General features: G+C 34.0%; 3 protein-coding genes across 4 annotated transcripts; 2 read left to right on the plus strand and 1 right to left on the minus strand.

The window, feature by feature from the left end:
• The first annotated feature begins 708 nt into the window (after positions 1–708).
• Positions 709–11,236, plus strand: LOC130825697 (uncharacterized). The gene is made up of 6 exons (XM_057691047.1): positions 709–1,500; positions 1,701–1,909; positions 9,850–10,087; positions 10,171–10,256; positions 10,361–10,452; positions 10,544–11,236. The coding sequence occupies exons 1-6, from the start codon at positions 1,063–1,065 to the stop codon at positions 10,771–10,773; spliced, it is 1,293 nt and encodes a 430-aa protein (XP_057547030.1). The 5' UTR covers positions 709–1,062; the 3' UTR covers positions 10,774–11,236.
• A 2,131-nt stretch (positions 11,237–13,367) lies between these two features.
• LOC130824793 (mitochondrial phosphate carrier protein 1, mitochondrial-like) lies at positions 13,368–14,311 on the plus strand. The gene is made up of 4 exons (XM_057689810.1): positions 13,368–13,729; positions 13,824–13,867; positions 14,023–14,216; positions 14,258–14,311. Exons 1-4 carry the CDS (start codon positions 13,368–13,370, stop codon positions 14,309–14,311), a joined length of 654 nt encoding a protein of 217 aa, XP_057545793.1.
• A 512-nt stretch (positions 14,312–14,823) lies between these two features.
• LOC130825698 (protein DEHYDRATION-INDUCED 19 homolog 4-like) lies at positions 14,824–20,787 on the minus strand. Of its 2 annotated transcripts, none has more exons than XM_057691048.1 (5): positions 20,418–20,787; positions 19,913–20,055; positions 18,327–18,404; positions 17,493–17,752; positions 14,824–15,096 (listed from the first exon to the last, which is right to left on the minus strand). In XM_057691048.1, the coding sequence occupies exons 1-5, from the start codon at positions 20,482–20,484 to the stop codon at positions 14,988–14,990; spliced, it is 657 nt and encodes a 218-aa protein (XP_057547031.1). In that variant the 5' UTR covers positions 20,485–20,787; the 3' UTR covers positions 14,824–14,987. The 2 variants fall into 2 exon arrangements, with proteins under 2 accessions (XP_057547031.1, XP_057547032.1); XM_057691049.1 differs by lacking the exon at positions 14,824–15,096 and adding an exon at positions 15,119–15,934 and having other exon boundaries at positions 20,418–20,751.
• Positions 20,788–22,671: the final 1,884 nt, after the last annotated feature.

Genomic DNA, 22,671 nt, shown 5'->3' on the forward strand with positions numbered 1-22,671 from the left:
GATTCGTGAATAGTGACAAAAAGTAAATGAGATAAGTAAAATGACTAGGAGGGAGTAATACATTTTAAAAATCGAGTTAAATCAAAATAGGATTTGGTTATAAAGTCAGGTAAGTATCGGATCATCGAGTTTGTTTTATTTTTATTTTTAAATTAGATATAAGATTAGAAGTATTTAAAATAAAAATATAAAATCATATCTTATCCAAAAAAAAATAAATATTAAAATTAAAACATAGTAAAATGAAAAAAAAAAAGACAAATAGAGGGTAATAGGGAGTTACTCATAAGTCATCCACACTGTTTGTTATACTCCAATTAAGATTGAGATTGAGATAAAATCGGCTTTTATTACGATTAGCAATTACTCCCTCTTCCTCTCTCAATTTGCACCTTTTTAATTTTAGTTTATCTCACCGTAAGACATACTTCATATTTAGGTTAAATAGCCCATCAACATAAATTTCTAGCTAGTAGACTTTTTATTTTGAGGTTATCTCACCGTGAGACAACCTCATACAAAACAAACTGTTTTTTTAATCACACTCAAAAATTTATTATCTATCTCCATATGAACCACTATTTTTCTCATTCACTTCTTTGTTTTATTTTGGTGCATTCTTATAGGATCAAACAGATAATGACTTACTCTACTTTACTAATTTGTGATCAGCATCTTTATCTCAAAATTTCATCAAGGGTTTAAAGCCAAAAAAGGTAGCTTCCATTGAAGAATTCTCTGGACTCGTCCACAGGCTGCAATTCACTCCTCCCATCTACTCTAAAAATTCACTCTTTCTTCTTTCGTTTTACCTCTAATTGCCTCCCATCTCCTCAATCTTCTGTACTTAAAATTCTCCATCTTTTTTAAATTTTTTATTCTAAATAATAACAATTATATCAAACACAAACAAAAAAGAAAGTTATTATCCCTTTGAAACCCTAGATTTTCATCTCAACAACACCTAAAACCCTAGCCAAGATTCAAACTTGCAATTAATCAACATAAATTAGGGTTTTCGATTTCAATTTAATTTCAGTTTCATCAAATTTGTGATTAGCAATGTCGACAGCGTCGTATGGTCGTAGTAGAAGCGGAGACAGATTCTACTGTCCTCCACAAGTTCGTCGCCAAAATCAGCTGCGAAAACAAGAACTTCTTGTACAGAAGCAAAAATTAGAGGAAAAAGATGAGATTAGGAGACAAAAGCAACCTAATCAGCAGCTAAATCATCATCAATTGCGACGGAATAAGTCGCTGGCGAATGATACGGTGGTGCAGCAGGAGCAAAGGACGTCGACGAAGAGTACTTCGTCGTCGGAAAATCGGGTGGAATCTGATGATTGTGCTTCTTCCACGGCAACCACAACTACCACGAACACGACTGCTACTACAACTACTACGTTCACACCTGCTGCTTCTGTTTCATCGCATTTGACGAATTTGGATCGGTTTTTGGAGTTTACTACTCCTTCAGTTCCGGTTCAGTACTTTGCTAAGGTATAAATTGTTTCTTGTTAAGTTTTTCTTTTGGTTAATTTGAGGTTATATGAGTTGTTTTAAGCGGTAATTGGATCTCATGATTGTAATTGGGGAAATGTGATTCTTTTCAATTGTGTGTAGCTTGTGATGTTGTTTGAATTTAGCTTTGATTATAGAGTTGGATAATTGAGTAAATGAAAGTTTGATATTTGTTTTAGTCGAGTTTGAAGGGTTGGCGAAATCAAGAAGAGTTTCAACGGTACTTTGTGCTTGGTGATCTTTGGGAGTCCTTTAAAGAGTGGAGTGCGTACGGGGCAGGAGTACCCCTTTTGTTAAATGGGATTGACTCTGTTGTGCAATACTATGTTCCGTATTTGTCTGGGATTCAGTTGTACACAGACCCGTCAAAGCCTTCTCTAAGAACCAGGTTAGTTTGTTTCTTATCTTTATTTGTTATATTGTGTTGGTACATTTATAATTAAGTATGTTATGTATTATTGAATCATTTAATGTAACGTGATTGTGTGTGCATCATGAGGCATGATAAATTTGAAGTGAGCCAAGTTGTTTTTTTATTGTGTTGGTACATTTAAAATTAAGTATGTTCACTGTTATTGAATTTTTTTATATAACGTGATTGTGTGTGCATCATGAGGCATGACAAATTTGAAGTGAGCCAGGTTGCCTATGTATTAGGATGGCCTCATCTTAAGGTTTGGATGATGTCATTATCTCCTCGATGCTTGATAGTACTAGTGCTTTGTTCAATAGAATTATGCATATTGAGTAGATGAGAATTATGGTTTGTTGTGCTGACTTATCCGGGAAGGTATGACAATTGTTAATAAGCTTGGATGCAGAGAGGAAGGATAAATATGATGTAGTGAATGTTTGTGAGCTTAGCTCATTTGATTTTCTTGAAGGATGAGACAGAGGAATAGAAAAAGAAAAGATGTATAACAAGTGCTGAAGTTTAAATATTTATTTTGATGTCCAAAACTTAATGTATGGGCTGAAGACAATTTCTACTTTAATATATCTATTTTCAGTGTTGTATACATTCAGAGAAGGGTAGGGATTATTATAAGGACCTCTGGAGTTACTAAAATCCATTTTCTATGATACTATTTATTCAGTATACTGTTGGTAAATCTATCTTAGAGATGAGGTGTGGCAGCCATTTATTGTATGATTGTAGCTATTGTTATGAGTTATGTGTATATAGGATGGTCAAAAGTCAGTTAAAGATTTCATGCTTTGGATAGGATGTGGTGGAATAACATGTTTTATCTTTGTTAGTAATGAATCTCTACCTTTATTTCTTGAGTTTCATTAGTTAGGTTTCTTTTCTACCCGTCTTGAATACGGAGTGGATTGTGTAGAACCATATTGTGAAGTATGATGAAGCCGATTGACATTTTCTTCTTTTATTGATTGGCAAAGCTATGACCTTTGCTTGGTTTATAGTGCAGCCCTTGCACTTCAATTTTGAATTGACCAATTGTGTGTTTTTAGCATAAAAGATATTTTTTGGTTTGCGGATTAAATTGGATGTTATAAGGACTTTTGTAATTTGTATCTTTTAGAAAATGGAGAATGGAGATCTTTCTTTATGAATTAGTAACATGGATGTATGTACTATAGCAACATAGGAATCAAGAGTTTAGGTTAATGGTTCAACTTGTTTGTGCTTTAGCTTCTTTAACTTGAAGCCTTAAAGCACTTACTTCATTGTCGAGCAAGATTGTCCTTGCCTCCTTGGTTATATGTCTTTAGTTTTATAGTCTTGATATTTTTAACTTATATGGTTGTTTGAGGAATTAGATCTATAGCCTCTCGTTAATTCGGAAATCAATGAGTATTTAGCACTGTTTCATATGGGTTAGTGAGACAATAGGGAAGTGCAAAGGAATGGAGAATGGGAAGTGCTTAATGTTTTTGAAACGTTGTTTCGTTGATTTACAAAGAGCGTTCAATTTATATTCTCTCTCTTAAAACCTTTCAAAATAGATTCTCTCGCCCCTTGCCTATTGCCTCTTAGAAGTTACTCCCTTCCTTCTCTAATGTTCTTCCCATTTGGAATATTCTAACTTAAAGAGAGAGAAATTTAATTAATGTTTTTGACACATATTTAGAAAATTAAATATATCCATGTAAGATCTCGTTACATTGATAATTGCGCAAAAAGAAAATGGGAAGAACAAAAAGAAACGGAAAGAGTAATACATAGGAGTATTAAAAATAGATATTCTCAAGAACATTAATTTAAATTTAGTCTTGTAATAGACCTCTTAGAACCTAATACATATTAGAAAAACAATTTTAATAGTAATATATTAGAATAACAACTTAATATGGTTGTTCCTCGACGATTTTAACGCACATGTTACATGACGGAGTTTTGCAAAATGGTAAGTCAAAATCAATTATAAAACGACCATTATTTATAGGGATCGAACTCATTTTTATTCACAATGGTTATTGCAATTGTAGTGTTGTGCTTAGTTTTAAAAAACTCATTTATGTGCGCATTAAGCTAGCGTCTTGGGTGGGTGATGGGTTGGGTGCCTTAACAATGTTGACCGAGGCGATTCTTTAAGGTAAGCACCTTAGAGTGCTTCATTATACCCAAGCCCAGTGCCTTAGAGCACCTTTTGATCTTAGTCTCAAAAGAAGTTCATTTGATGCGCGCATCTGTACCAAATATGTTTTCTTTCGGCGTAATAATATAAGTTTGTCACCTGTGGCTTATTTGGGAATGAATGAAGGTTAGTCTTGTTGATGGTATAAGAAAGTGCACAAGGTACCTACAAGTACAATTTTGATTGGTATTGTTACATTTTCTATGTGAGACATTAATTGTTGCAAGAAAGATAAAAATTTTCCAAGGATTTTGACCAGGTGTTACATAATTCGCTGGCTAATTCGTTTTTCAAATTTATAATTTGATGATCAAAATTAGCCTAAAACTGACCATAATTTGCTTTTTTTGATTTGCAATTCGTGAGGAAATCAGTGAATCATGTGACACTGATTTTGACTAACTTTACTAACGCACATTATCTTTTTGGGTAACTTGACTGCCGGTTAAATAAACAAATTTGGCAGTTTCATTGTTAGTTTGGCAATGTTCTTCAAAGCCTATATTGTATTTTTTTTCCATAATCCTGAACTTCATTATTATCAACACTACAATATGTGAACTGTTCAGTGTCAAGACATGCAAATGCTCTTTATGTTAAATAGTGTGACGACCCACCTGTGACTAAAATAGTACTCCTTCCATCCCTATAAGAATGCATCCAAATTTTTTTGGTGAAATTTAGTGAAGAGGAATCGAATTGGAGAATAAAATTGAATGATAGAAATGAGTGGTTAAGATGAAAAGAGATGATAAATTTATCAACGAGATCTATAGAAAGAGTGTGGGACCATAACCAAAAAAGGAAAGGGTGCAAAATGAGGGGGACAAACTAATATGAAAAGTGGTTCAAATTGAGAGGGACAGAGCGAGTAATTGTTTTGGTTGATAACTCAAAGTATGATCATCGTTTTGAAGGCCTGATCAATAGCTGCTTGAAATTTATGTTATAATGTGTAAATGACTGAAATTTTGAATTGGTGATAAAGCTGAATGCAACTCTTAGATTGAGAAGCATTTTGTTTTAAATTCTTAAATACTCCTGCTACATGTTTGGTATCAAGGCTGGATATTTTGATGTTATATTGTCTCTACCAGATTTAATTAGTACATGTATGAGAAAATTGCTTTTAAATTATTTAGTTATACTGTGCTGCATAATCTTTGTTTCATGTAGATGGGTGCACATATTATTTAGTTGATGGATCTGTATTTTGAATTGGAATGGGTGTTTGTGATGTTAATTCTAATAATAGAAGAGACAGTCATAATAATCAATCGAGGTTGTAGGCCCCTTTCAAAAATGTCATAAAATATGTGTATTCAATAAATTGTATAATTCACATGTCAATCCTTTAATCGGTGATCTACTGATAATATTCTTTGAAGCGGATTTTTTCGTTTATATATCTTTCAAGCGGATTTTTTGTTTATATTTCTTCAAGCAAATTTTTTTGTTAATGTATAGGATTACGAGTCGTGAACTCTATATCTCCTGAGTGGATTTTGTGAGTCATACTACTATATATCAATCAAGGGGTTTGTGAGTTGTGATTAGAATTGCTAAAGCTTTGAACAATATTATTCACTGCTCAGTTGAGTTGTAGGGAGGATACATATTGGTTCGTACTTGAGTGTTACTGCTCTGGGTGCAAGATTGAAGCCTGGACAGCAAGCATAGCAGCTTGCTCCAGATTGCTGGTCAATGTCAAACTAGATTGATGATGTTCATGCCCAGTTAGGACTTGGGTACTTAGCTTGACCATCAATCCAGCCTTCCATTGCTTGTAATGTAATGGTTACCACATCAAAGATTGGATTAGCAAACAGTTAACCTGTTTGCTAGTAAGAACTAGGCCAGGATCATTTTGAGTTGGAATTCTGGATCTAGGTTCAAATTGAAAACCCTTTGAACAACTATTGGGCCATCACTTGATGTGCAGGGATGAAAGCATTGCTGTGTCAAGGGAACAGTGAGGAAACCAAGGTCAAATATTTTTTTGTGTTTTTTTTTCTCTACCTTGTTTTAGTGTTTTTTATGCTAAAAATATGAATTGTTGTTCTACTAAGCTTTTCATCTTTAGTAGCATTTTATTTCTTTTTGAATCTTCTATAAATTATTATAGCCGCAAAAGTTAATTTTTTGGAGTTATAGCCACTTTAAATTAACAGGTGCATCTATTATAACCATGTCACCGGAATCCGATGATCGGACTTTTTAATGATCGTTGTCCACTTAATTACCTTTGACCTTACCCGAGTTACCCAAACTACTCTTCCTCACCTTCTCTCTTTTTCGTCTCTTCTTCATATCTATCTTTCCCCATTAACTAACTCAACCATGGACCGTGATATGTTATCAATGGCGGATGCAATGGGTTTTTTTTTGGGTTTTAGAAGAATACACATCTCTTTTATAGGAGTCATTACCAATTTTTATCAATTTTGTTTTAAATCCCTATATCTATCTTTCCCAACTTAACTAACTCAACCATGGACCTTGATATGTCATCAATGGCGGATGCATTGTACCAATACTCATATTTCTCCTATGTTATGTTGCCACAACACTTGTCAGCCTTTTTGGCAATTTGTAGCTAGAACTCTTCCTAAGCGCATCTATTCTTCATTAACTAGTATTGTTCTATGTTACCTGTCTTTTGGGGTTTCTTCTCATCTTCATTTTCTTGTTTCTATGCTTTTTTATCGCCTTAAATATGGGCTCATCACTTTCATTGCTGCTTTTGGGTATTTGATTGGCTGGTAAGTTTTTAATTTACATTATGAGTATTTAAAGTTTTATTTAGTTGATTTCAAGTTATGGGTATTCCTAATTTGTGAGTTTTATTGTCTTACATTGTTGTTTCATGGTTGATTAGATCATTGTCTTAATCTATATTGAATGAAATTTATGTATGTCTTGATTACTGACATCCTGATTGCCATTTGGTTAGTGTTTGATTTTCGGTTTGTTGATTTGCTAATGTATGATAAAGATTTTAACCTTTTTTTTTGTTTGGATTTTCACTCATTACTTGGATTTAACCTTGTATTTTCATGTAGCATACGAGAATTTGTTTGGTTTATTGGAGTTTCTTCAATTGTAGAAAACTAATATATTTCCTACAATGGAAATTTGAATATGTTTATTTTCAAACTTTTTATAAGATTGCCTTTCTTGAGTGAGGGAAGTTTTTTCTTAGCACTATCCGATGAATGAAATGTGAAAGTGAAATTATAAGGAGTATACAAATGAGTAAATGGTTTGATTACTGTTTGATTTAGGTGAGAGAAGGTGGGCAATGGGAGGGTGGATTAGCAGAGATGAGGAAGAGAGAAGGTGAAGGAGAATACTTTGGGTAATTTGGGAAGTTCAAAGGTAAGTAAGTTGAGTTGATGACCATAGTGGCTGTAACTCATAAAAAATGAACTTTGCGGGTATAATTAATAAATGAGCTAAATTATTGGCTATAATTTATAAATGGATTCATTCTTTTTTCTCCTACTTCGACTTGCATTACACTTTGTCTAAATTTGACAAGCCTAAAAAAAGAATGAAGAGAATTCTGGATAGGAACACAGTCTATATTGAGTGCAATGTAGTGCCAGTGATTCACACTTTTAATATTGAACTAATCTTGTGTTTAAATCTTCAACTGACAAAAAAAGTAGGGATTTAATTTTTATCTCGTTTAGTGTAAGTAGGACTGCCTGTTCCTTCAATATGTATAATTTTGCTTGTGAGTATGCCATCATTCTTAAGATTCAAGCTGCATTTGATTCATACTACAAAAGTATGATTTCGGTTGCTGTTGTGGTAACAGTGGCAAAGCGGCTTTTGCGGTCAATGAGGATAGTAACGTTTAGCTCGCCTATTTTTGGGTCACGGAAGATCAAAAACCTGCACAATGCAGTCTTAATAGAGTGATGTGGGCGATATCATGCACTATGGTTTGATTCTTGGCTATGGTCGTCACTTGGTGCATATAGTACTACAGTAGCTTTTATGAAACTCAAAGATTTGATTTTTTAAGCCTTTGTAAGAATTGTCAGAGCTAGTTACTTTAGGAGTCGTTGACACTCATTAATGCTGGAAAAGTTGAGGTTGAGCTCTTCATGAGTTGCTGATGAATTTCTCAGAGGCTTAAGAACTGTAATCTGTTTTTTGCTACAAGCCCCCAATTAATGTTGAGTTAGTTACATTGTAAGTAGAGGTGGTTGATGGGGCAAGTCAGTCCAATGGGTTGATGGCTGGTTTGAATTTATTTTGCGAGGCAGATCATCAACCGGGCGGGTCATTAAGGGGCTTTATTTAATTGGGTCAATAATGGGTTTTGAAGGCTCGATAAATGGGTTTTCCTCTCTACACTTTTCTTTTTCCCAATACAATTCATGTCTTCACGTGACCCATATCAAAGGTCTTCCTCTCTAAACTTTCTTCTCTGATGATCCATACAAGCAATTGCAGAACTTGAACAAGCAGGTTTTTTCGTTTCTTCATCTTTGCTTATTTCTTCTTGTTTCTTTTTGTTCAACTCACTTTTCAAATTTTTTTCCTCTGCCCATTAAAATCCCTCAATTTTTTCTTCAGAAAATTTCAATTTTGATGATTATAGAAAACCCATCTTCATTCCCATTTCAAAATTTTTTTAAATATCACCCATCACTTTCAATGTAGTTTTTTTTAAAAAAATTTCTAAATGCCTTCAATTTTGTCATTAAACTGTGAAATTCCATGTTTGGGCCTTTAATTGTTTGAATATTGACTGTATTTATGTAGTTTTAAACTTTTGGGATGTTAAATCTTTGAAAAATTGCACCACTTGATTGAGAGAAAAGAAAATATGTTTGTTGATTACTCCTTAGCTCTGTTTAAAAGACTAAAACGTATGAAATAACTATTGACAGACCAACAAACAATATTGCTAAGATAAATGCTGACAGCCCAAAAATTCTGCCTCACAACCTGCCATGCTAAGATACACGCCGACCCACATTGACCCACCCTGCTCATTTACCAAGACGAATTGTATGCATATAAAGGGTAGAACTTGTGGATGATTAAACTTTCAGGGTTGGCTTGACACTTTGCTCCATGGTGCTTACACTTTCATTATACCCATCTGTGGAATATGTCATGATTCATGTTTACTATGAGATTCTGGCTGTAGATACTCGTTCAGTTTAGTAAACCTTAGCTGCTCCTTTAGAAATTAGTAACTCGATATTCGCACGAGATTTTTTTTTTTTTTTTTTTTTGTTGCTGCTGTTTGTAGTTTGGATGTCTTACTCAATCAATTCCTAGTTTTACTCCATCCTGTTTTCTCCTTTTTTTGGGTGTTTTTAGAAGTAGGGAACAGTGATTCTTTTTTCAGGTTTCCATCGTAACTTGTAAGTGATCATCGGAGGAGAGAGAGCTATAGGCTATTCGTGTAAATTTTCATTCTTCAAAGAATTGTTTCTTTTTCTCTTTCAATACTTGCATTTCATTTTTTTTCTTCATTTAAGTGATCATTGGAGGAAAGAGCTGTAGGCTTTTTGTGCCACACTTCTGTTCTTCAAAGAATTGGTCCTTTGTTTCTCTCAGATTTTGGAGTAGTTCATTATTGTCTTGATTTATAGAGAATATAACTTGGTTCGTGTTTATTGTTTATAAACGTTTCTACATTGGAGTTGATGACACAGTATCGTTTGCTTACTCCATGTTCTTGCGAGTTCTTTTGCAGAATGCCCGGTGAGGAGAGTGATGAGTCATCTAGAGAAACCTGTAGTGATGGCAGCAGTGATTGTGAGACAGGTTTTTCAGAGTCTACACTACAGGGTATGAAAGGACTTTCTCTAAGATATAAGCCTTTCAATGGTTCATCTAGTGATGAAGGGGATTTTTCTAGTTCTCCTGGTGTTCTTATCTTCGAGTATTTTGAGCATGCCCCTCCATTTAGCCGGGAACCATTGGCTGACAAGGTTATTTCATCATCTCAATTTTTTTATTCTTTTCCATTTTTATATCCTTGTATTCTTATTAAATTTAATGTAATTCTCCACAGATATCACTTCTTGCATCACAATACCCGGGACTAAAAACTTATAGGAGCTGCGATTTGACACCATCAAGTTGGATTTCTGTTGCATGGTAGGTTCTTTCAGTTGTATAAACATGAATTTTTTTAACAGTTCGTATGCTTTTATCATATAAATAACCTGATATAGATGTCTTTAACCTATTCTTGGCAAAAGGTATCCGATATATAGAATTCCTACTGGTCCAACCCTGCAGAACTTGGATTCCTGCTTTTTGACGTTTCACTCCCTCTCAACACCTCTTTGTGGTATGCCTCACTTGTTTTCGGTTTGAAATTCAAATAAATATATTCCTTCTGGAAATCCTGCCTGAAAGGGTTTACTACCCCATTTTTACAGGTGGATATCCAAGGGAGATTCCGAATGGCTTCCATATGGTTCCTAAAATGCCCTTGCCAATATTCGGGATGGCCTCGTATAAGTTCAAAATCTCTGTTTGGGATCAAAATGGAGAAGAAAGTCAAAAGGCCAATTCCCTTTTGCAAGCTGCTGACGAGTGGCTTAGGGTCCTAAACGTAAATCATCCTGATTACAGGTTCTTTATCTCTCGTAACTTCAACTGTCGATGAAAAGGCTGAACTAATGATACACGAATCGAGGGACGACAAGAGTCGTAGCTGACTCCCCATAGCTCTAGCTGGCTATACGTATTAAAAAATTGTTGGCTGAGCATTGCAGAATCCCCCTCGCCCTTCTATTCCTCAATCTGCATCTTTGATTTTGCCATTATGTGTATTTAGAGAGAGAAATTTTTGAAAAATCAGCGTTTGGTGACTTGCAAGCAGGAAGGATGGAAGTTTTATACTGTGTAATTTTTTAAATAACTCGCTGTACCAAAAACTTTCTGATCTGATACAGTTCGAGGACGGGATTCTTGAAAATTTGTAGGCTTTTGAAAGCTCCCTTGGGCCAATGTATAACTACTTTGCCATCTTAACGTTAAAACATGTACTATCTTAGATATTGTATGAGCAAGGTTTCTTGTATAAATTATATGCTTTTCTCGGAATTGGATTCTACAAGTTTTTGAGATGGTCTAGGGGTCTTTCTCGGGTTGAGGGACTCTTTCGCTTCCTCTTCTGGAGGTATGTGTTTCTGTCTTCCATTCCTCCCCAGATCCTAATCATAGTTTTTATGAGCGGATATAATGAGTACGATGGTGATGGTGATGGTGATGTTTTTGTTTTTGAGACGGTCACCTGTGTGTTATTAGTGTTTCAAGTATGTTGCAGGGAAGAAAAAAATATCAAAATGCAGTCACATAAGCTTATGTATCTCTGGAATCAAATGTTTCAGCTTAATTCTTATTGAAGGATGTCGAATTCTTTGAATTCAATGTTCTGTCTCTGCTACAGAAACAATGCTATATATATGGTCATATGGCTACAAAGTGACATGCATAATACACTTGCTACAAGTTTTAATTTTATGAGATGTATTTGGTAAATGACTTTTTTTTATTGGTTTTTTAGTTTTGATTTATAATTGACTTTTTGTTTGGTTAAACGGTTAAAAGAAGTGTTTTTGAATGATCTGTTATGTTTTTTAAGTTAAAACGAAAATACTAAAATATTAATGAGTAGCTTTTTGATACATTTTTTTTCTATGCGAATACTCTCTCCAATTCACTATTAATGTCTTATTTAATTTATGCGTTCTACTCAATGCACTTATTTAATTTTTAATATTTTTAATTGTGCATTATTAAAAATTATGAAAAGTTGATTTGAATAATTTTTACATTGAGACGAATCAATTAAGATTTCATATAACTATGTTTTAACTTATAGATTAATAATAAAATATAAATTAAGAATAAGAGATGAATAGTGTTTAAAAAGCAAATAGGACGTTAATACTGAATTGAAGGGAGTAGTGAATAATTTATTTTTAGCGAAATTTTCATGATTGTTGGCTTATAGCCAGTACAACAACGCTAACGAAATTAACCAATTTCCACTAAGAACTTGAATTTGGAATATTCTACTTTCATCAATCCACAAGATTATCAAGCAAATGGTCTTTCACAATTTAGGCCAAATGGGGGGTCATGCCTAGACGTAATAGTTTAAGAAATTATGAATACTGATTATAAATACTAAAATTAAATGTTTGGATGCAATTATAAAAGCTTCACATATGATTTTGTGTGATTAAATTCAATTTCATGGATATTTATGAATGGCATAATGGTGGTGAAGGTATAGGTATTTTGAATCAGTTAAAAATCGATTTTGTGTTTATGTAGGTTTTACATAATTGCTAGTCCATTTTTAAAGCTGAGTCAAATTAATTTTGATTTACAAGGACGAGTTAATAACAGGTTGTCGAGTTTATATTGAACACTTTTAGGTGGAGGTGAGATGGATGCAAATACTACATTGCCTGTATGAATAAGGCACATTCTTCTTTAAAGAAAGCTCATTTGTAAAAAAAAAACTCCACAATTAAACGTGTTTGGTATAAAATAGTCTAAGATAGATTACCTTTTGAAAAGCTTTCAGAATAAATACGAGTGAAGACAAAATACACCCTAAATACTTAAAGTAATTTGTAAGCTAGTCTAGAAACCCTATATTAATTTACTAAAGCCTTAAAAATCTCATTTTATTCATAACCCCTCAAAAAAGCAGAAATTTATTAATGAAAAGTCCAACACATGCCAAGTTCGTTCCATCTTTAATTATGAGAAAGATTGAAAAAAATAAGATAAATAAACAATTTAATTCCGAATATAAGATTCGGGGAAACTTATGTCCCAAAATAAGCTTCCGTACATCCAAGCCTAGCCTCGGGTAAGTCGCTGTTAGTAACAGCGAATGAGGAGAAAAAAAAAAAATTAAAAGGCCTTAAGTCGCTGTTACTAACAGCGACTTAAAAAAAAAAAAAAAAAAATTTTTTTTTTTAAAAAATTTTAATAGTACTAAACTTGAAGTTGCTGTATTTTTTTGTTTTTGAAGCAGCTCGTTTTTTAACCTTCAAACAGTTATTAATAGCAGATGAACTAACTATATAAACTTGTTATTGTTTGATTAATCTTCCGATGTGGGACTGTGGGTTTTTCCTTTCAATTCCCTACCCTCCCTTGCCCTATCGATATCCAAATGAGGAAATGCAATCCTACGTGCAGAACTGACGAGTGTGGGACCTTGTAGTTGTTCCCATGGGCTTTGTGAAGACTCTCTGTGTGTTCCCTTGCCGCCCATTATGCCTATCAACTTTACTTAGAGAACAAGGGCCTTCTGTGCTTTGGAGAGGGTGGGCTACCAAATTCTTTGGTTATGGTATGCAAGGTGTTTGTAGGTTCGGTCTATACGAGTACTTCAAGAATCTCTATTCAAATATGCTGGCAGACAGCAACAGAAATGTTGTTTTCTTTGCTAGTAGTGCTTCTGCAGAGGTGGTTGCTAACGTTGTTTTGTGTCCCTTCGAAGCCATCAAAGTTCGGGTGCAAGCGCAACCTGTTTTTGGTAAAGGGTTGCTAGATGGATTCCCAAAACTATATGCTGCCGAAGGACTCCATGGGTATGATTTTAGTAATTGAAACTTACTATATAGATAAATTGTTTGTGTTAATTTCTTCTATTGATTGCTACTGCCTTTTCATTTCAATTTGCAGTTTTTACCGAGGGCTTATTCCACTTTGGGGTCGAAACCTTCCATGTAAACCCTGCATTTCTATAACATTCATATACTAATCATTATATTGTAAGGATTAAGGATCATTCAAATTGTGTAAATATGGATTTAGATTTCAAATTTAAGTCGACTTTGACATAGTGCAAGGATCATTCAATACCTCGATGTTTGTGGTGCAGTCTCGATGGTGATGTTCTCGACATTTGAGCATACTGTGGATTTCTTATATTCTAATATTCTCAAGTCAAGAAAAGAAGATTGCTCCATAGCAAGGCAGCTTAGTGTAACATGTTTAGCAGGATATACAGCTGGAGCAGTGGGTAGTATTGTTTTAAAGATGAGCCGACATCAGTCCCACATCGGTGCTCTATTCGTGAGCTAATTTTTGGTTTCATTTATTTTGATGTGTTTCAGAAAACAGTCCCACATCGGAAGATTAATCAAACAATAACAAGTTTATATAATTAGTTCATCTGCTATTAAAGAACTGTTTGAAGGTTAAAAAACGAGCTGCTTCAAAAACAAAAAAATACAGCAACTTCAAGTTTAGTACTATTAAAATTTTTTTAAAAAAAAAAATTTTTTTTTTTTTTTTTTAAGTCGCTGTTAGTAACAGCGACTTAAGGCCTTTTGATTTTTTTTTTTTTCTCCTCATTCGCTGTTACTAACAGCGACTTACCCGAGGCTAGGCTTGGATGTACGGAAGCTTATTTTGGGACATAAGTTTTCCCGAATCTTATATTCGGCATTAAATTGTTTATTTATCTTATTTTTTTCAATCTTTCTAATTATGATGATGTACGCTTCCCATTTGCATGGGAGACTAAAGACCCAAAAACTAGAAGCAACAAGTCAAATGCTAAAAATACATATTATTCCACCTTAAAAATATGGCAGTTCCACAAAAGTCTTGTAAATACAATAAGAAATACAACATTAACTTACAATATTAACCTGAGTCCTAACATATTTTCTCTCCCTCTTTTTTTTTTTTTTTTTTTTTTTTTTTTTTTTTTTTTTTTATCGCTCTCAATCTTTCATAACACTGGTTATAGTTATGGATCCTGTTGGAGTTCTCCCTTTCCTCCTACAGTTCACACTATCTTAGCACAGTTCAAAGCATCTCCAACCTCGGTTTTGCATTTTATAAAACATCGTCAAGCATTGTGGAGAGCAGCAATCCTCGAACGAATTCACACTTCCTCGCCTTCTCCTCTTGCTCCTTTTCAGAAAGCACAGATGGCTGCGGAGAACTATAATAAATACACATCGTTAGCATATAAATCACCCATCTAACCTTTCAAACAAATAATTTAACCGAGCTTTTTACAAGTAAAGTTTGTCGTAGTTTATTAAGCAATGCTGAATGGGAGGGCCGAAAACTAACAAGTGAAGGATTTGATTTAGTATTATATGAGATTTGCTTCCACATTCTCATGAAAACACATTGTAAATGTAATGGAAAGGGAACGTATATACAAAGGTAAGGGTAATGATAAGTGTTTTTGTTATTATTTGTTTGGTATGAAGAGAGCAAAGGGATTTGTTACAGCACTATTACGCGCGGTAACAAATTAGACGACTCCATTTCTTGAAAGTAACGTACACGATTACTTTAGAGTCAAAACAAACAATATGTAACGGGTTGAGTTATGCGTTTCCATTAGTGTGATCTTCAAAAAATGGATACCAAACACACCCTTACTTTGTGATGTCCGCCTTGACACAAGCTCTCGCTCTCTATCTTCAGCAATCTTCATCCTCCATAACCATCATGTTCTTTCTCCACGTCCTTTAATGGGGGAATCTCCATCGTCTTTTCAATTTCAATGACAATGCCTTCTAGTCTATGACTACCATATTCATCTCAAAGTTGCCACCATGGTGCCACCGTTGTTAATGATGACAATTAAATCTACCTCTTCTCTCATTATGCTTCTTCGCGAAAATGAAATTTAGATGAAAAGGCTTTGGTGATCCTTTTGTACCTAATCCCACTGAAATGCCACTAACTGGCTCCTCCGGCTTGTGAATATTTGGACAAATTTGATCGAATTGGGACTAGAAAGAGAATGCTAATTGAATTACGATCTACGACAAGCCAATTAGAAATTTTTAGAAGAAATTTCTAAAATCAAGCTAATTGAATGATTATGAATTGAAGTTCAATGACATATATATGGGAGAAAAGGGGCAAAGAGAAAGAAAATGCAAATAATTAACTATTCTCTTCATGTGGTTATAGAATTGAAATGGCTAAATTACAAATTTTTGGTCTCTGTTTCCAATTCCATGCTTATACCAAACAATTGACAATAATAATACTTCTTTTTATTTGTTCTCTTATTTAAATGTTTTCATTCCATTCCATAAATATAATACAAACCAAAAGAACACTTAATGTGATATTGAAGGAACTCAACCACATTGTGAGTGGTAACTTGAGACTACGCGCACCCCATGGAATCTAGAAGGCAAGGAGCCGAAAATACCACTAAATTGCAATGGCTATATCATGTTGTCTCAAAACCAGGGGTGTGCATAAATACTCGACCCGAAATATCCGGTATCCGGTATCCAAAACCGGATAATTAACCCGGTTTCACAACCCGGATAATCCGGATCAGGTACCCAGATTTGAAACCGGATCCGAATCACTTTTTTGGAAACTGGGTATCCGGTAATAGATATTTTTTATTTTTTTAAAAAACTTTTTCTCAAATAAAATGATGATAGTATCTCTTAAGCTAACCTTAGGTTGAATCTTAATATAATTCCGCATAATTTTTTTTACGATTGTTCTTGCTTAAAGGAATGAGCAATAATGTTATTCTTTAATTTTCTTAAGGTAGAAGTTTACAAGATTTAAACATGTAAATGATGTAGACATTTACACACAAGATTAAAAATATTCTAAAATAAAAATAGTATTTAAATTTTAGAGAGTTAGTATTTGAATTTCATATAAAAAAATATTCTAAAGTAAAAATAAAGATGAAAAAACGCATGGGTAAACAAAAAAAAGGCAATTTTTTTTTTCAAAAATCTATTAAAACCAGGTATCCGGATCGCATTTTTAGGTATCCGAAAAACCGGGTATCCATATTTTCGGATCCGAGTCGACCCGGTATCTGATTTTGAACACCCCTACTCAAAACCAAGACCTCTTCAACACAAATGGCACTCTAAACCACTTGCTCTAGCCTAGGTTAGTTGGGTCAAAAAATTGTGTTGCAATTGTGGTAAAAAAATAACAGGGTGATGCAGTCATCGTTTTGTCAAATTTCCTCCTAAATCATGAAATATTGCTTGAAACGAACTAAAACATGTATTTTTACATCTTATGAAAAAGGGTCTTAATCAACTTGGTAAATTTGATAAACTTAAAGATACGGGGTATTGAGCTCTTTTTTTATTCATGTAAGAAACAAAAAGATCAGAATTTAATTAATTATTTACATCTTTCATTACCTACACCTAAGTTTTAATTGGGGACGCGGTGGTGGGTGTTCACATCAATTACAATACATTCTTTGATAGAATGAACCTTCAAATTATAAACATCCCCCCAAAACTGCTAATACGGAATCAAATTCTAAAATGTTCACTATGCAAAAAGTTACCATCAAACAAGATAGTTTTATGTTACCTTTTACTCGCCTCCTCTACCACTTGTGGAAGTGAGACAACTTCCTTAGACAAACGAGGTTCTTCCTTCCCCAGTTCTTCTGCAGTGGATGAGTTACACATAAACGAAGACAGCAGAGGATCAGGGTCAGGATTAGATGAGGAAACTGCAAAAGAAGACCCTCCAGAAAACAATTGCCTGTTTCCTTCTCGCAATTCCTTCCTCAATATGTTGAACATAGAATTCGGAATGCTTCTGCGTACTCTCCTCCTGCGCTGGACGTATTTTCCAGTCAAGGAAACACATTCAATGATACGCGAGCTCATATGGGGGACACCAATATCAATTAACCAATTAGATCTTACTGTAGCTAATATTATCCAAAGGAACGCGTCTCGGTTATGTTATTTACTGGGTGATGAAATGAATCCAAATTCAACTATGGAGAGAACCAAAGTAAAACTTCAAAACAACTAAGCCAAACACACAAATGAAAATAGAATTTAATAAAGCTAATAGCATGAGAAGTCGCCTGAAATACGAAGATAATATGAAGGCATGTAAGACATCGAAAGCGTAGTTGCATATTTCAAATAGGGTCTACAAGAGATTTAGGCTACAAACATATAGTCAATGGTTTATGATGTCTTGATTTTGGTAGACTGGACACAAAATAGCATGATAACCCGACATCTATACCTAAACAAGAATATCTTCCTCAATGTTGAGTTGAGAGACAAGTCACACATCACATAGAATGTTCATACTTCATGCAGCACAAGTGAAATAAGAATTCAAAATCTTTAGTCTAGTCTATACAATTCAAAGTTGCATGAACTATAAGAGAAAGGATATCTTCAAAATATTTCCATGCTGCATTGTGATGTGACCCACCATGTCCGTTCCCACCCTCTTTGTGCACACAGGGCAAACCTGCAAAAAAAGTACACCATCCAAGCACATCAATTCAGTAATCTATTAAGCACCCAACGTGACAATAAGGGAAGGAATATGTGGGAATCATTATTTTCCATGATAATCTACAAGTTCAAACAAAAGTGTTAACTGTCCAGTACTATGTTGAGGTAATATAACTGCTGTGGCAAACACCCATAAAAAACAAAAAGGATACAGAAGGAAGCAAAAGGTTGCAAAACACAGAAAAGACAACAGTCCAAAGCACAATTAATCAATCAATAGATGAAAAAAGGCCTAAAAAAGAATATTGCACTAAATGAAATTAAAATTAATAACAAACGTAAATATCCAAGATAACACACCAATCACAGTACGTTACGGCAATTCTTATCTAATATCCAATAGGCTTCACATCTTAAGACACATAACATGCCACTGCAAAATTGCAAGAAAAATTTTCCACTAGAAACTCACAAGTTATATAAACATTAGACTTGTTGAGTGCTAAATAGTTTATAAGGCTTTGTTTTATACACTTGAGAAAGGAAAGGAAAGGGAAAGGAAGGAGAGAGGGAGGGAAGGGAGCAAAAATCACTCAGATTTCACTCCAATTCTTTCAATTATTGGAAGCTACTGCCTCAATTATCTTCCCTTCATCACATTCTTCCTCCCCTTCTACCCAAATGAAAGAAACCCTATCCCTTCATTTCCCTCTCCTCCATTTCTCTCTAAATCCTCCTATCCGAACATAGTATAAAGGATCACTACCATCAGCTAATAAAGCAAAAGACACCACGGCATCTCTTTGCAAACAGGTCCATATGGAAGGATTAAAGCATAAAATAAGCAAGAAAAAGGTTCATACACGTATAAAAATTTGTCTAGTTCAGCCAAAAGTCATAGATCGGTTGGTAATGAGTAAGAAAAGCTGAAGAGGTTCGTTAACCCAAATTCATAATAGGATTTCAATGCAATTCAATGCCCCGGCACAAAGATTTCCACCATTATCCGTCTCACTCAAAGTAAGTAGCTCATATTAAATCAAAGGACCTTAGAGTCAAACCAATGGTATCATGCACAACAATCCTAATGAAGGGTCTAAAGGAGCACTGATCATTCCATCTTATAAACTAATCATCACCAAATTGTTTTTTTTGGATTCGAGGTAGGCTAAAGAATCCCTACAGGTAAGAGAAAAAAGGAAGTAATTATTCGTGTAGGTGATGAGAATCGAAACCCGATCATAAGGGTGAAAGGTAAAGCCCTCGAAAACTCAGTTGTCCCAAGATTCTCGAATCAGCACCATAATTGGAATGGTTATACAAAGTAGGAACTTCCGATCAATAAACACATTAGATTGAATACACAACCATCAAAAGCCTCAAAAAACATGACAGATTAGCAAAACAACATATGTACTACGCATGAACAAGTTTCAAGCAAATAGGATAAAACCAACAGATAATTCTGCACAGCTATAACGTAGACAAATGTAAAACTATGGTATAGAGGTAAAGAATTACCCCATTTTTCAATTCCAGCTGATGTTCATCATCCATATGGCAAAAGAGCCCCACAATATCGAGCTCATCCGCACAAAATGGACATGAAAATTCTTGCTTGTACTCGTCTTCCACTTCTAGATCATCTCCTCCTAAATAAGCCTCTGTTACAACCAAAAATTTCAAATTTTTAATATATTAATCCACCATAACATAATAATTCAACTAATTCCATATAACCCTTTGCAAAATCACCCCAAATGATAAGAAGATGCAATTTTTACAAGCTAATTGCAACAATTTCACCAAAACCACCCAACTAATGGATAAAACCTTTTGTATATTAACCAAAAGAAATTAATAAATCATAAAGGTAAGATGTTTATGAGATAAATTTTGGAAAAAAAAATCACTTTTCTAAATTGAATTCCCTTTCAAATCCCCAAAAAGAGAATCAATTTACAAATTAAAAACTGACCAGATGAAAGAATGAAAAAAAAAATAAAACCCAGAAAAGAAAACTAACCAGATCGTAGTTGGTAACGTCTGAAAGAAGAGGAAAGACGAGAACTCCATGGATCACCTCCGTCCATTTCTTTATACCTTCTTCAAGATGATGATTATGATCCTCAAAAATACCAGAAAATCAGTTGAACTTTTGATGAAAAAAGCCAGTAATTAATGAAAGAAACAAGTCACAAGCTTTCTGGAAAATCTTGGATGAATTTTGATAAAGCTATAAGGAGAAACCCCTAAAAGAAGGTAGAAAAAAAGGAGGAGTCCGAGTATAGTTTGTGTTTTTTTGGTTGGGAGAAATGTCCAGGAAATAGAGAATGAGAGAGAAAAATCAGAGATAAAACACTATCTACCGACCTTCATATTTATACACCCACAATTTTCAGGTTTTTACCCTCCATTATTTGTGTTTTTTTCCACTTTACCTATACTTAAACATTTATGTTAGGATAGAAGGAATAGGAAGGGAAGGTAAAGAAAAAGAAATAATACAAAATGTTTATTTGAAAGGGAAAGAAAGAAGAGAAAAAGAATTTTTTTTTTTTAAATTGAAAAAATAATTTTGAATAATTTTATTTATTGTCTATCTAATGTAAATAATTTTTATTTTGAATTATTTTTTAATAATTTAATATTTGATATTAATTTGGTCACGGGTCAGGATCACTTTTCCTCCCCTCTCCTCACAACACCCCACCGCAGCTCTTCTCCTTTCTCAGCTGCAACCCCTTTCCACCACAACACTTTTCCTCTTCTCGACCCATCTAGCTACAATACCACTACCATCCTCTTCCCCACCCATTTACCTGTTGAACATTTAGAGTATATAGACCTAGATTTGTATATACTACATACTTAGTATAGTAGTGGGACTAAATAAATATATTATAAGTCCAATTAAGTGCCTCAAAGAATTTGATGAATTATTACTTTGATTCATAAGTTTTGTTTGATGAATAACTTTGATTCATAAGCTTTGCTTGGTGAAACATTACTTTGATTCATAAGCTTTGTTTGGTGAAACACTTTTGTTTCAAAAGGAGGTATTGTTTCATGCATAGCTCTATAATAGAGGTTGCATGCCAAGGGACATTCCATCTCATCTCCATATCATTTCTTATTTCTCTCTGAAAAATACTCCCATTCTTGTTCTTCATTTCATGAGATAATATTGAGAGAGTAATTAACTCTCAATATTATCAAAGTTCTTAATTCACCACAACACTTGTATTTACTACTGCAATTTCCTTGTTCTAGGATTTTGTTGTGTAGATTGTATCTCATTGTGAATTTTATTTATCATTCCAAGCACCTTTGTGGGAGAAATATTACAATAGAAAAGTGCATGAACGCATTCTACTCATATCAAGTTTCCGAGCGACTTCTTTGATTGTCGCAACCATATCTTCATCGTCTCCTTGGTAATTCAACAAGAGTTCAAAGCCATATACAAAGGATTACAAATAGTGTAGATTTATCTTGTAACACATATTTATAATACATCATTATTGTAATACTAGCAACAACATTTTGAGTAAAATCTATTCAATTTTGGCTTGGGTGGTTGATGTTGTAAGGGAAGGGGTGGGTGGGGTGGGGTGGCAAAGATGATGACAAAGGTGGTGGAGAAAGGGAGTGGGATGGTACAGGTGGTGAGGAACGAGTTGGGTTAGGTGGTAGTGGTGGTAGCTAGGTATGGAGTTGGCCGTTATGTGTTTTTCCATTGAATTTTTAATTTTTCTTTTTCTTTTTGTGCAGGATTACCTGTTATAACATGTGAAAAAAATTAAGGGTATGTTAGGAGCAAATTAGTATCAAAGGTGGATTATTAGAAAATAATTTAAAGTAGGAATTATTTACTATAGATGGGCGATAGGTGAGATATTATTCAAGTTAATTTTTGCTTCAAAATTTTCATGAAGATCAAGTGAAGGAAGAAGAAAGATGTATGAAGATCAAACTTTAACTTATCATGGATTCGGGTGATCCCAATACTATCTAAGTTTATAAGACGATTATTCCTTCAAGAATTAATTAGACAATTTATAGATTCATCATTTTGACATGAGATAATGGGTGGACCTACTTTATAAGTGAATCCCTATACACTTTAAGTTTAACAGATCTGACGACCATTGCAAACCTTTTGAAGTGTGTTTGAAAATTTCATAACCCTAGAAAGTTGCATTAGTCATTTTCTAGCTTGCAAGAAGCAAGTTAAGGCTACTCCAGAACGAAAAAATCATTCAGGTGTAAGATAAGAG

The sequence above is a fragment of the Amaranthus tricolor genome, chromosome 10 (genome assembly GCF_026212465.1).
Source record: "Amaranthus tricolor cultivar Red isolate AtriRed21 chromosome 10, ASM2621246v1, whole genome shotgun sequence".
Taxonomy (NCBI): Eukaryota; Viridiplantae; Streptophyta; class Magnoliopsida; order Caryophyllales; family Amaranthaceae; genus Amaranthus; species Amaranthus tricolor.

Bases quoted from the DNA above. Each gene is read 5' to 3' on its own strand.
- LOC130825698 (XM_057691048.1), bottom strand. From the start codon at position 20,484: ATGGACGGAGGTGATCCATGGAGTTCTCGTCTTTCCTCTTCTTTCAGA. The intron at 18,405-19,912 runs GTAATTCTTTAC...CTTTTTTTGCAG, and splicing joins AGCTGGAATTGAAAAATGGG to GTTTGCCCTGTGTGCACAAA. The intron at 15,097-17,492 runs GTAACATAAAAC...TATTTATTATAG, and splicing joins GTAGAGGAGGCGAGTAAAAG to TTCTCCGCAGCCATCTGTGC.
- LOC130824793 (XM_057689810.1), top strand. From the start codon at position 13,368: ATGGGCTTTGTGAAGACTCTCTGTGTGTTCCCTTGCCGCCCATTATGC. The intron at 13,868-14,022 runs GTAAACCCTGCA...TTTGTGGTGCAG, and splicing joins TTGGGGTCGAAACCTTCCAT to TCTCGATGGTGATGTTCTCG. The intron at 14,217-14,257 runs GTGAGCTAATTT...GATGTGTTTCAG, and splicing joins CCCACATCGGTGCTCTATTC to AAAACAGTCCCACATCGGAA.
- LOC130825697 (XM_057691047.1), top strand. From the start codon at position 1,063: ATGTCGACAGCGTCGTATGGTCGTAGTAGAAGCGGAGACAGATTCTAC. The intron at 1,501-1,700 runs GTATAAATTGTT...TATTTGTTTTAG, and splicing joins CGGTTCAGTACTTTGCTAAG to TCGAGTTTGAAGGGTTGGCG. The intron at 10,088-10,170 runs GTTATTTCATCA...AATTCTCCACAG, and splicing joins GGGAACCATTGGCTGACAAG to ATATCACTTCTTGCATCACA.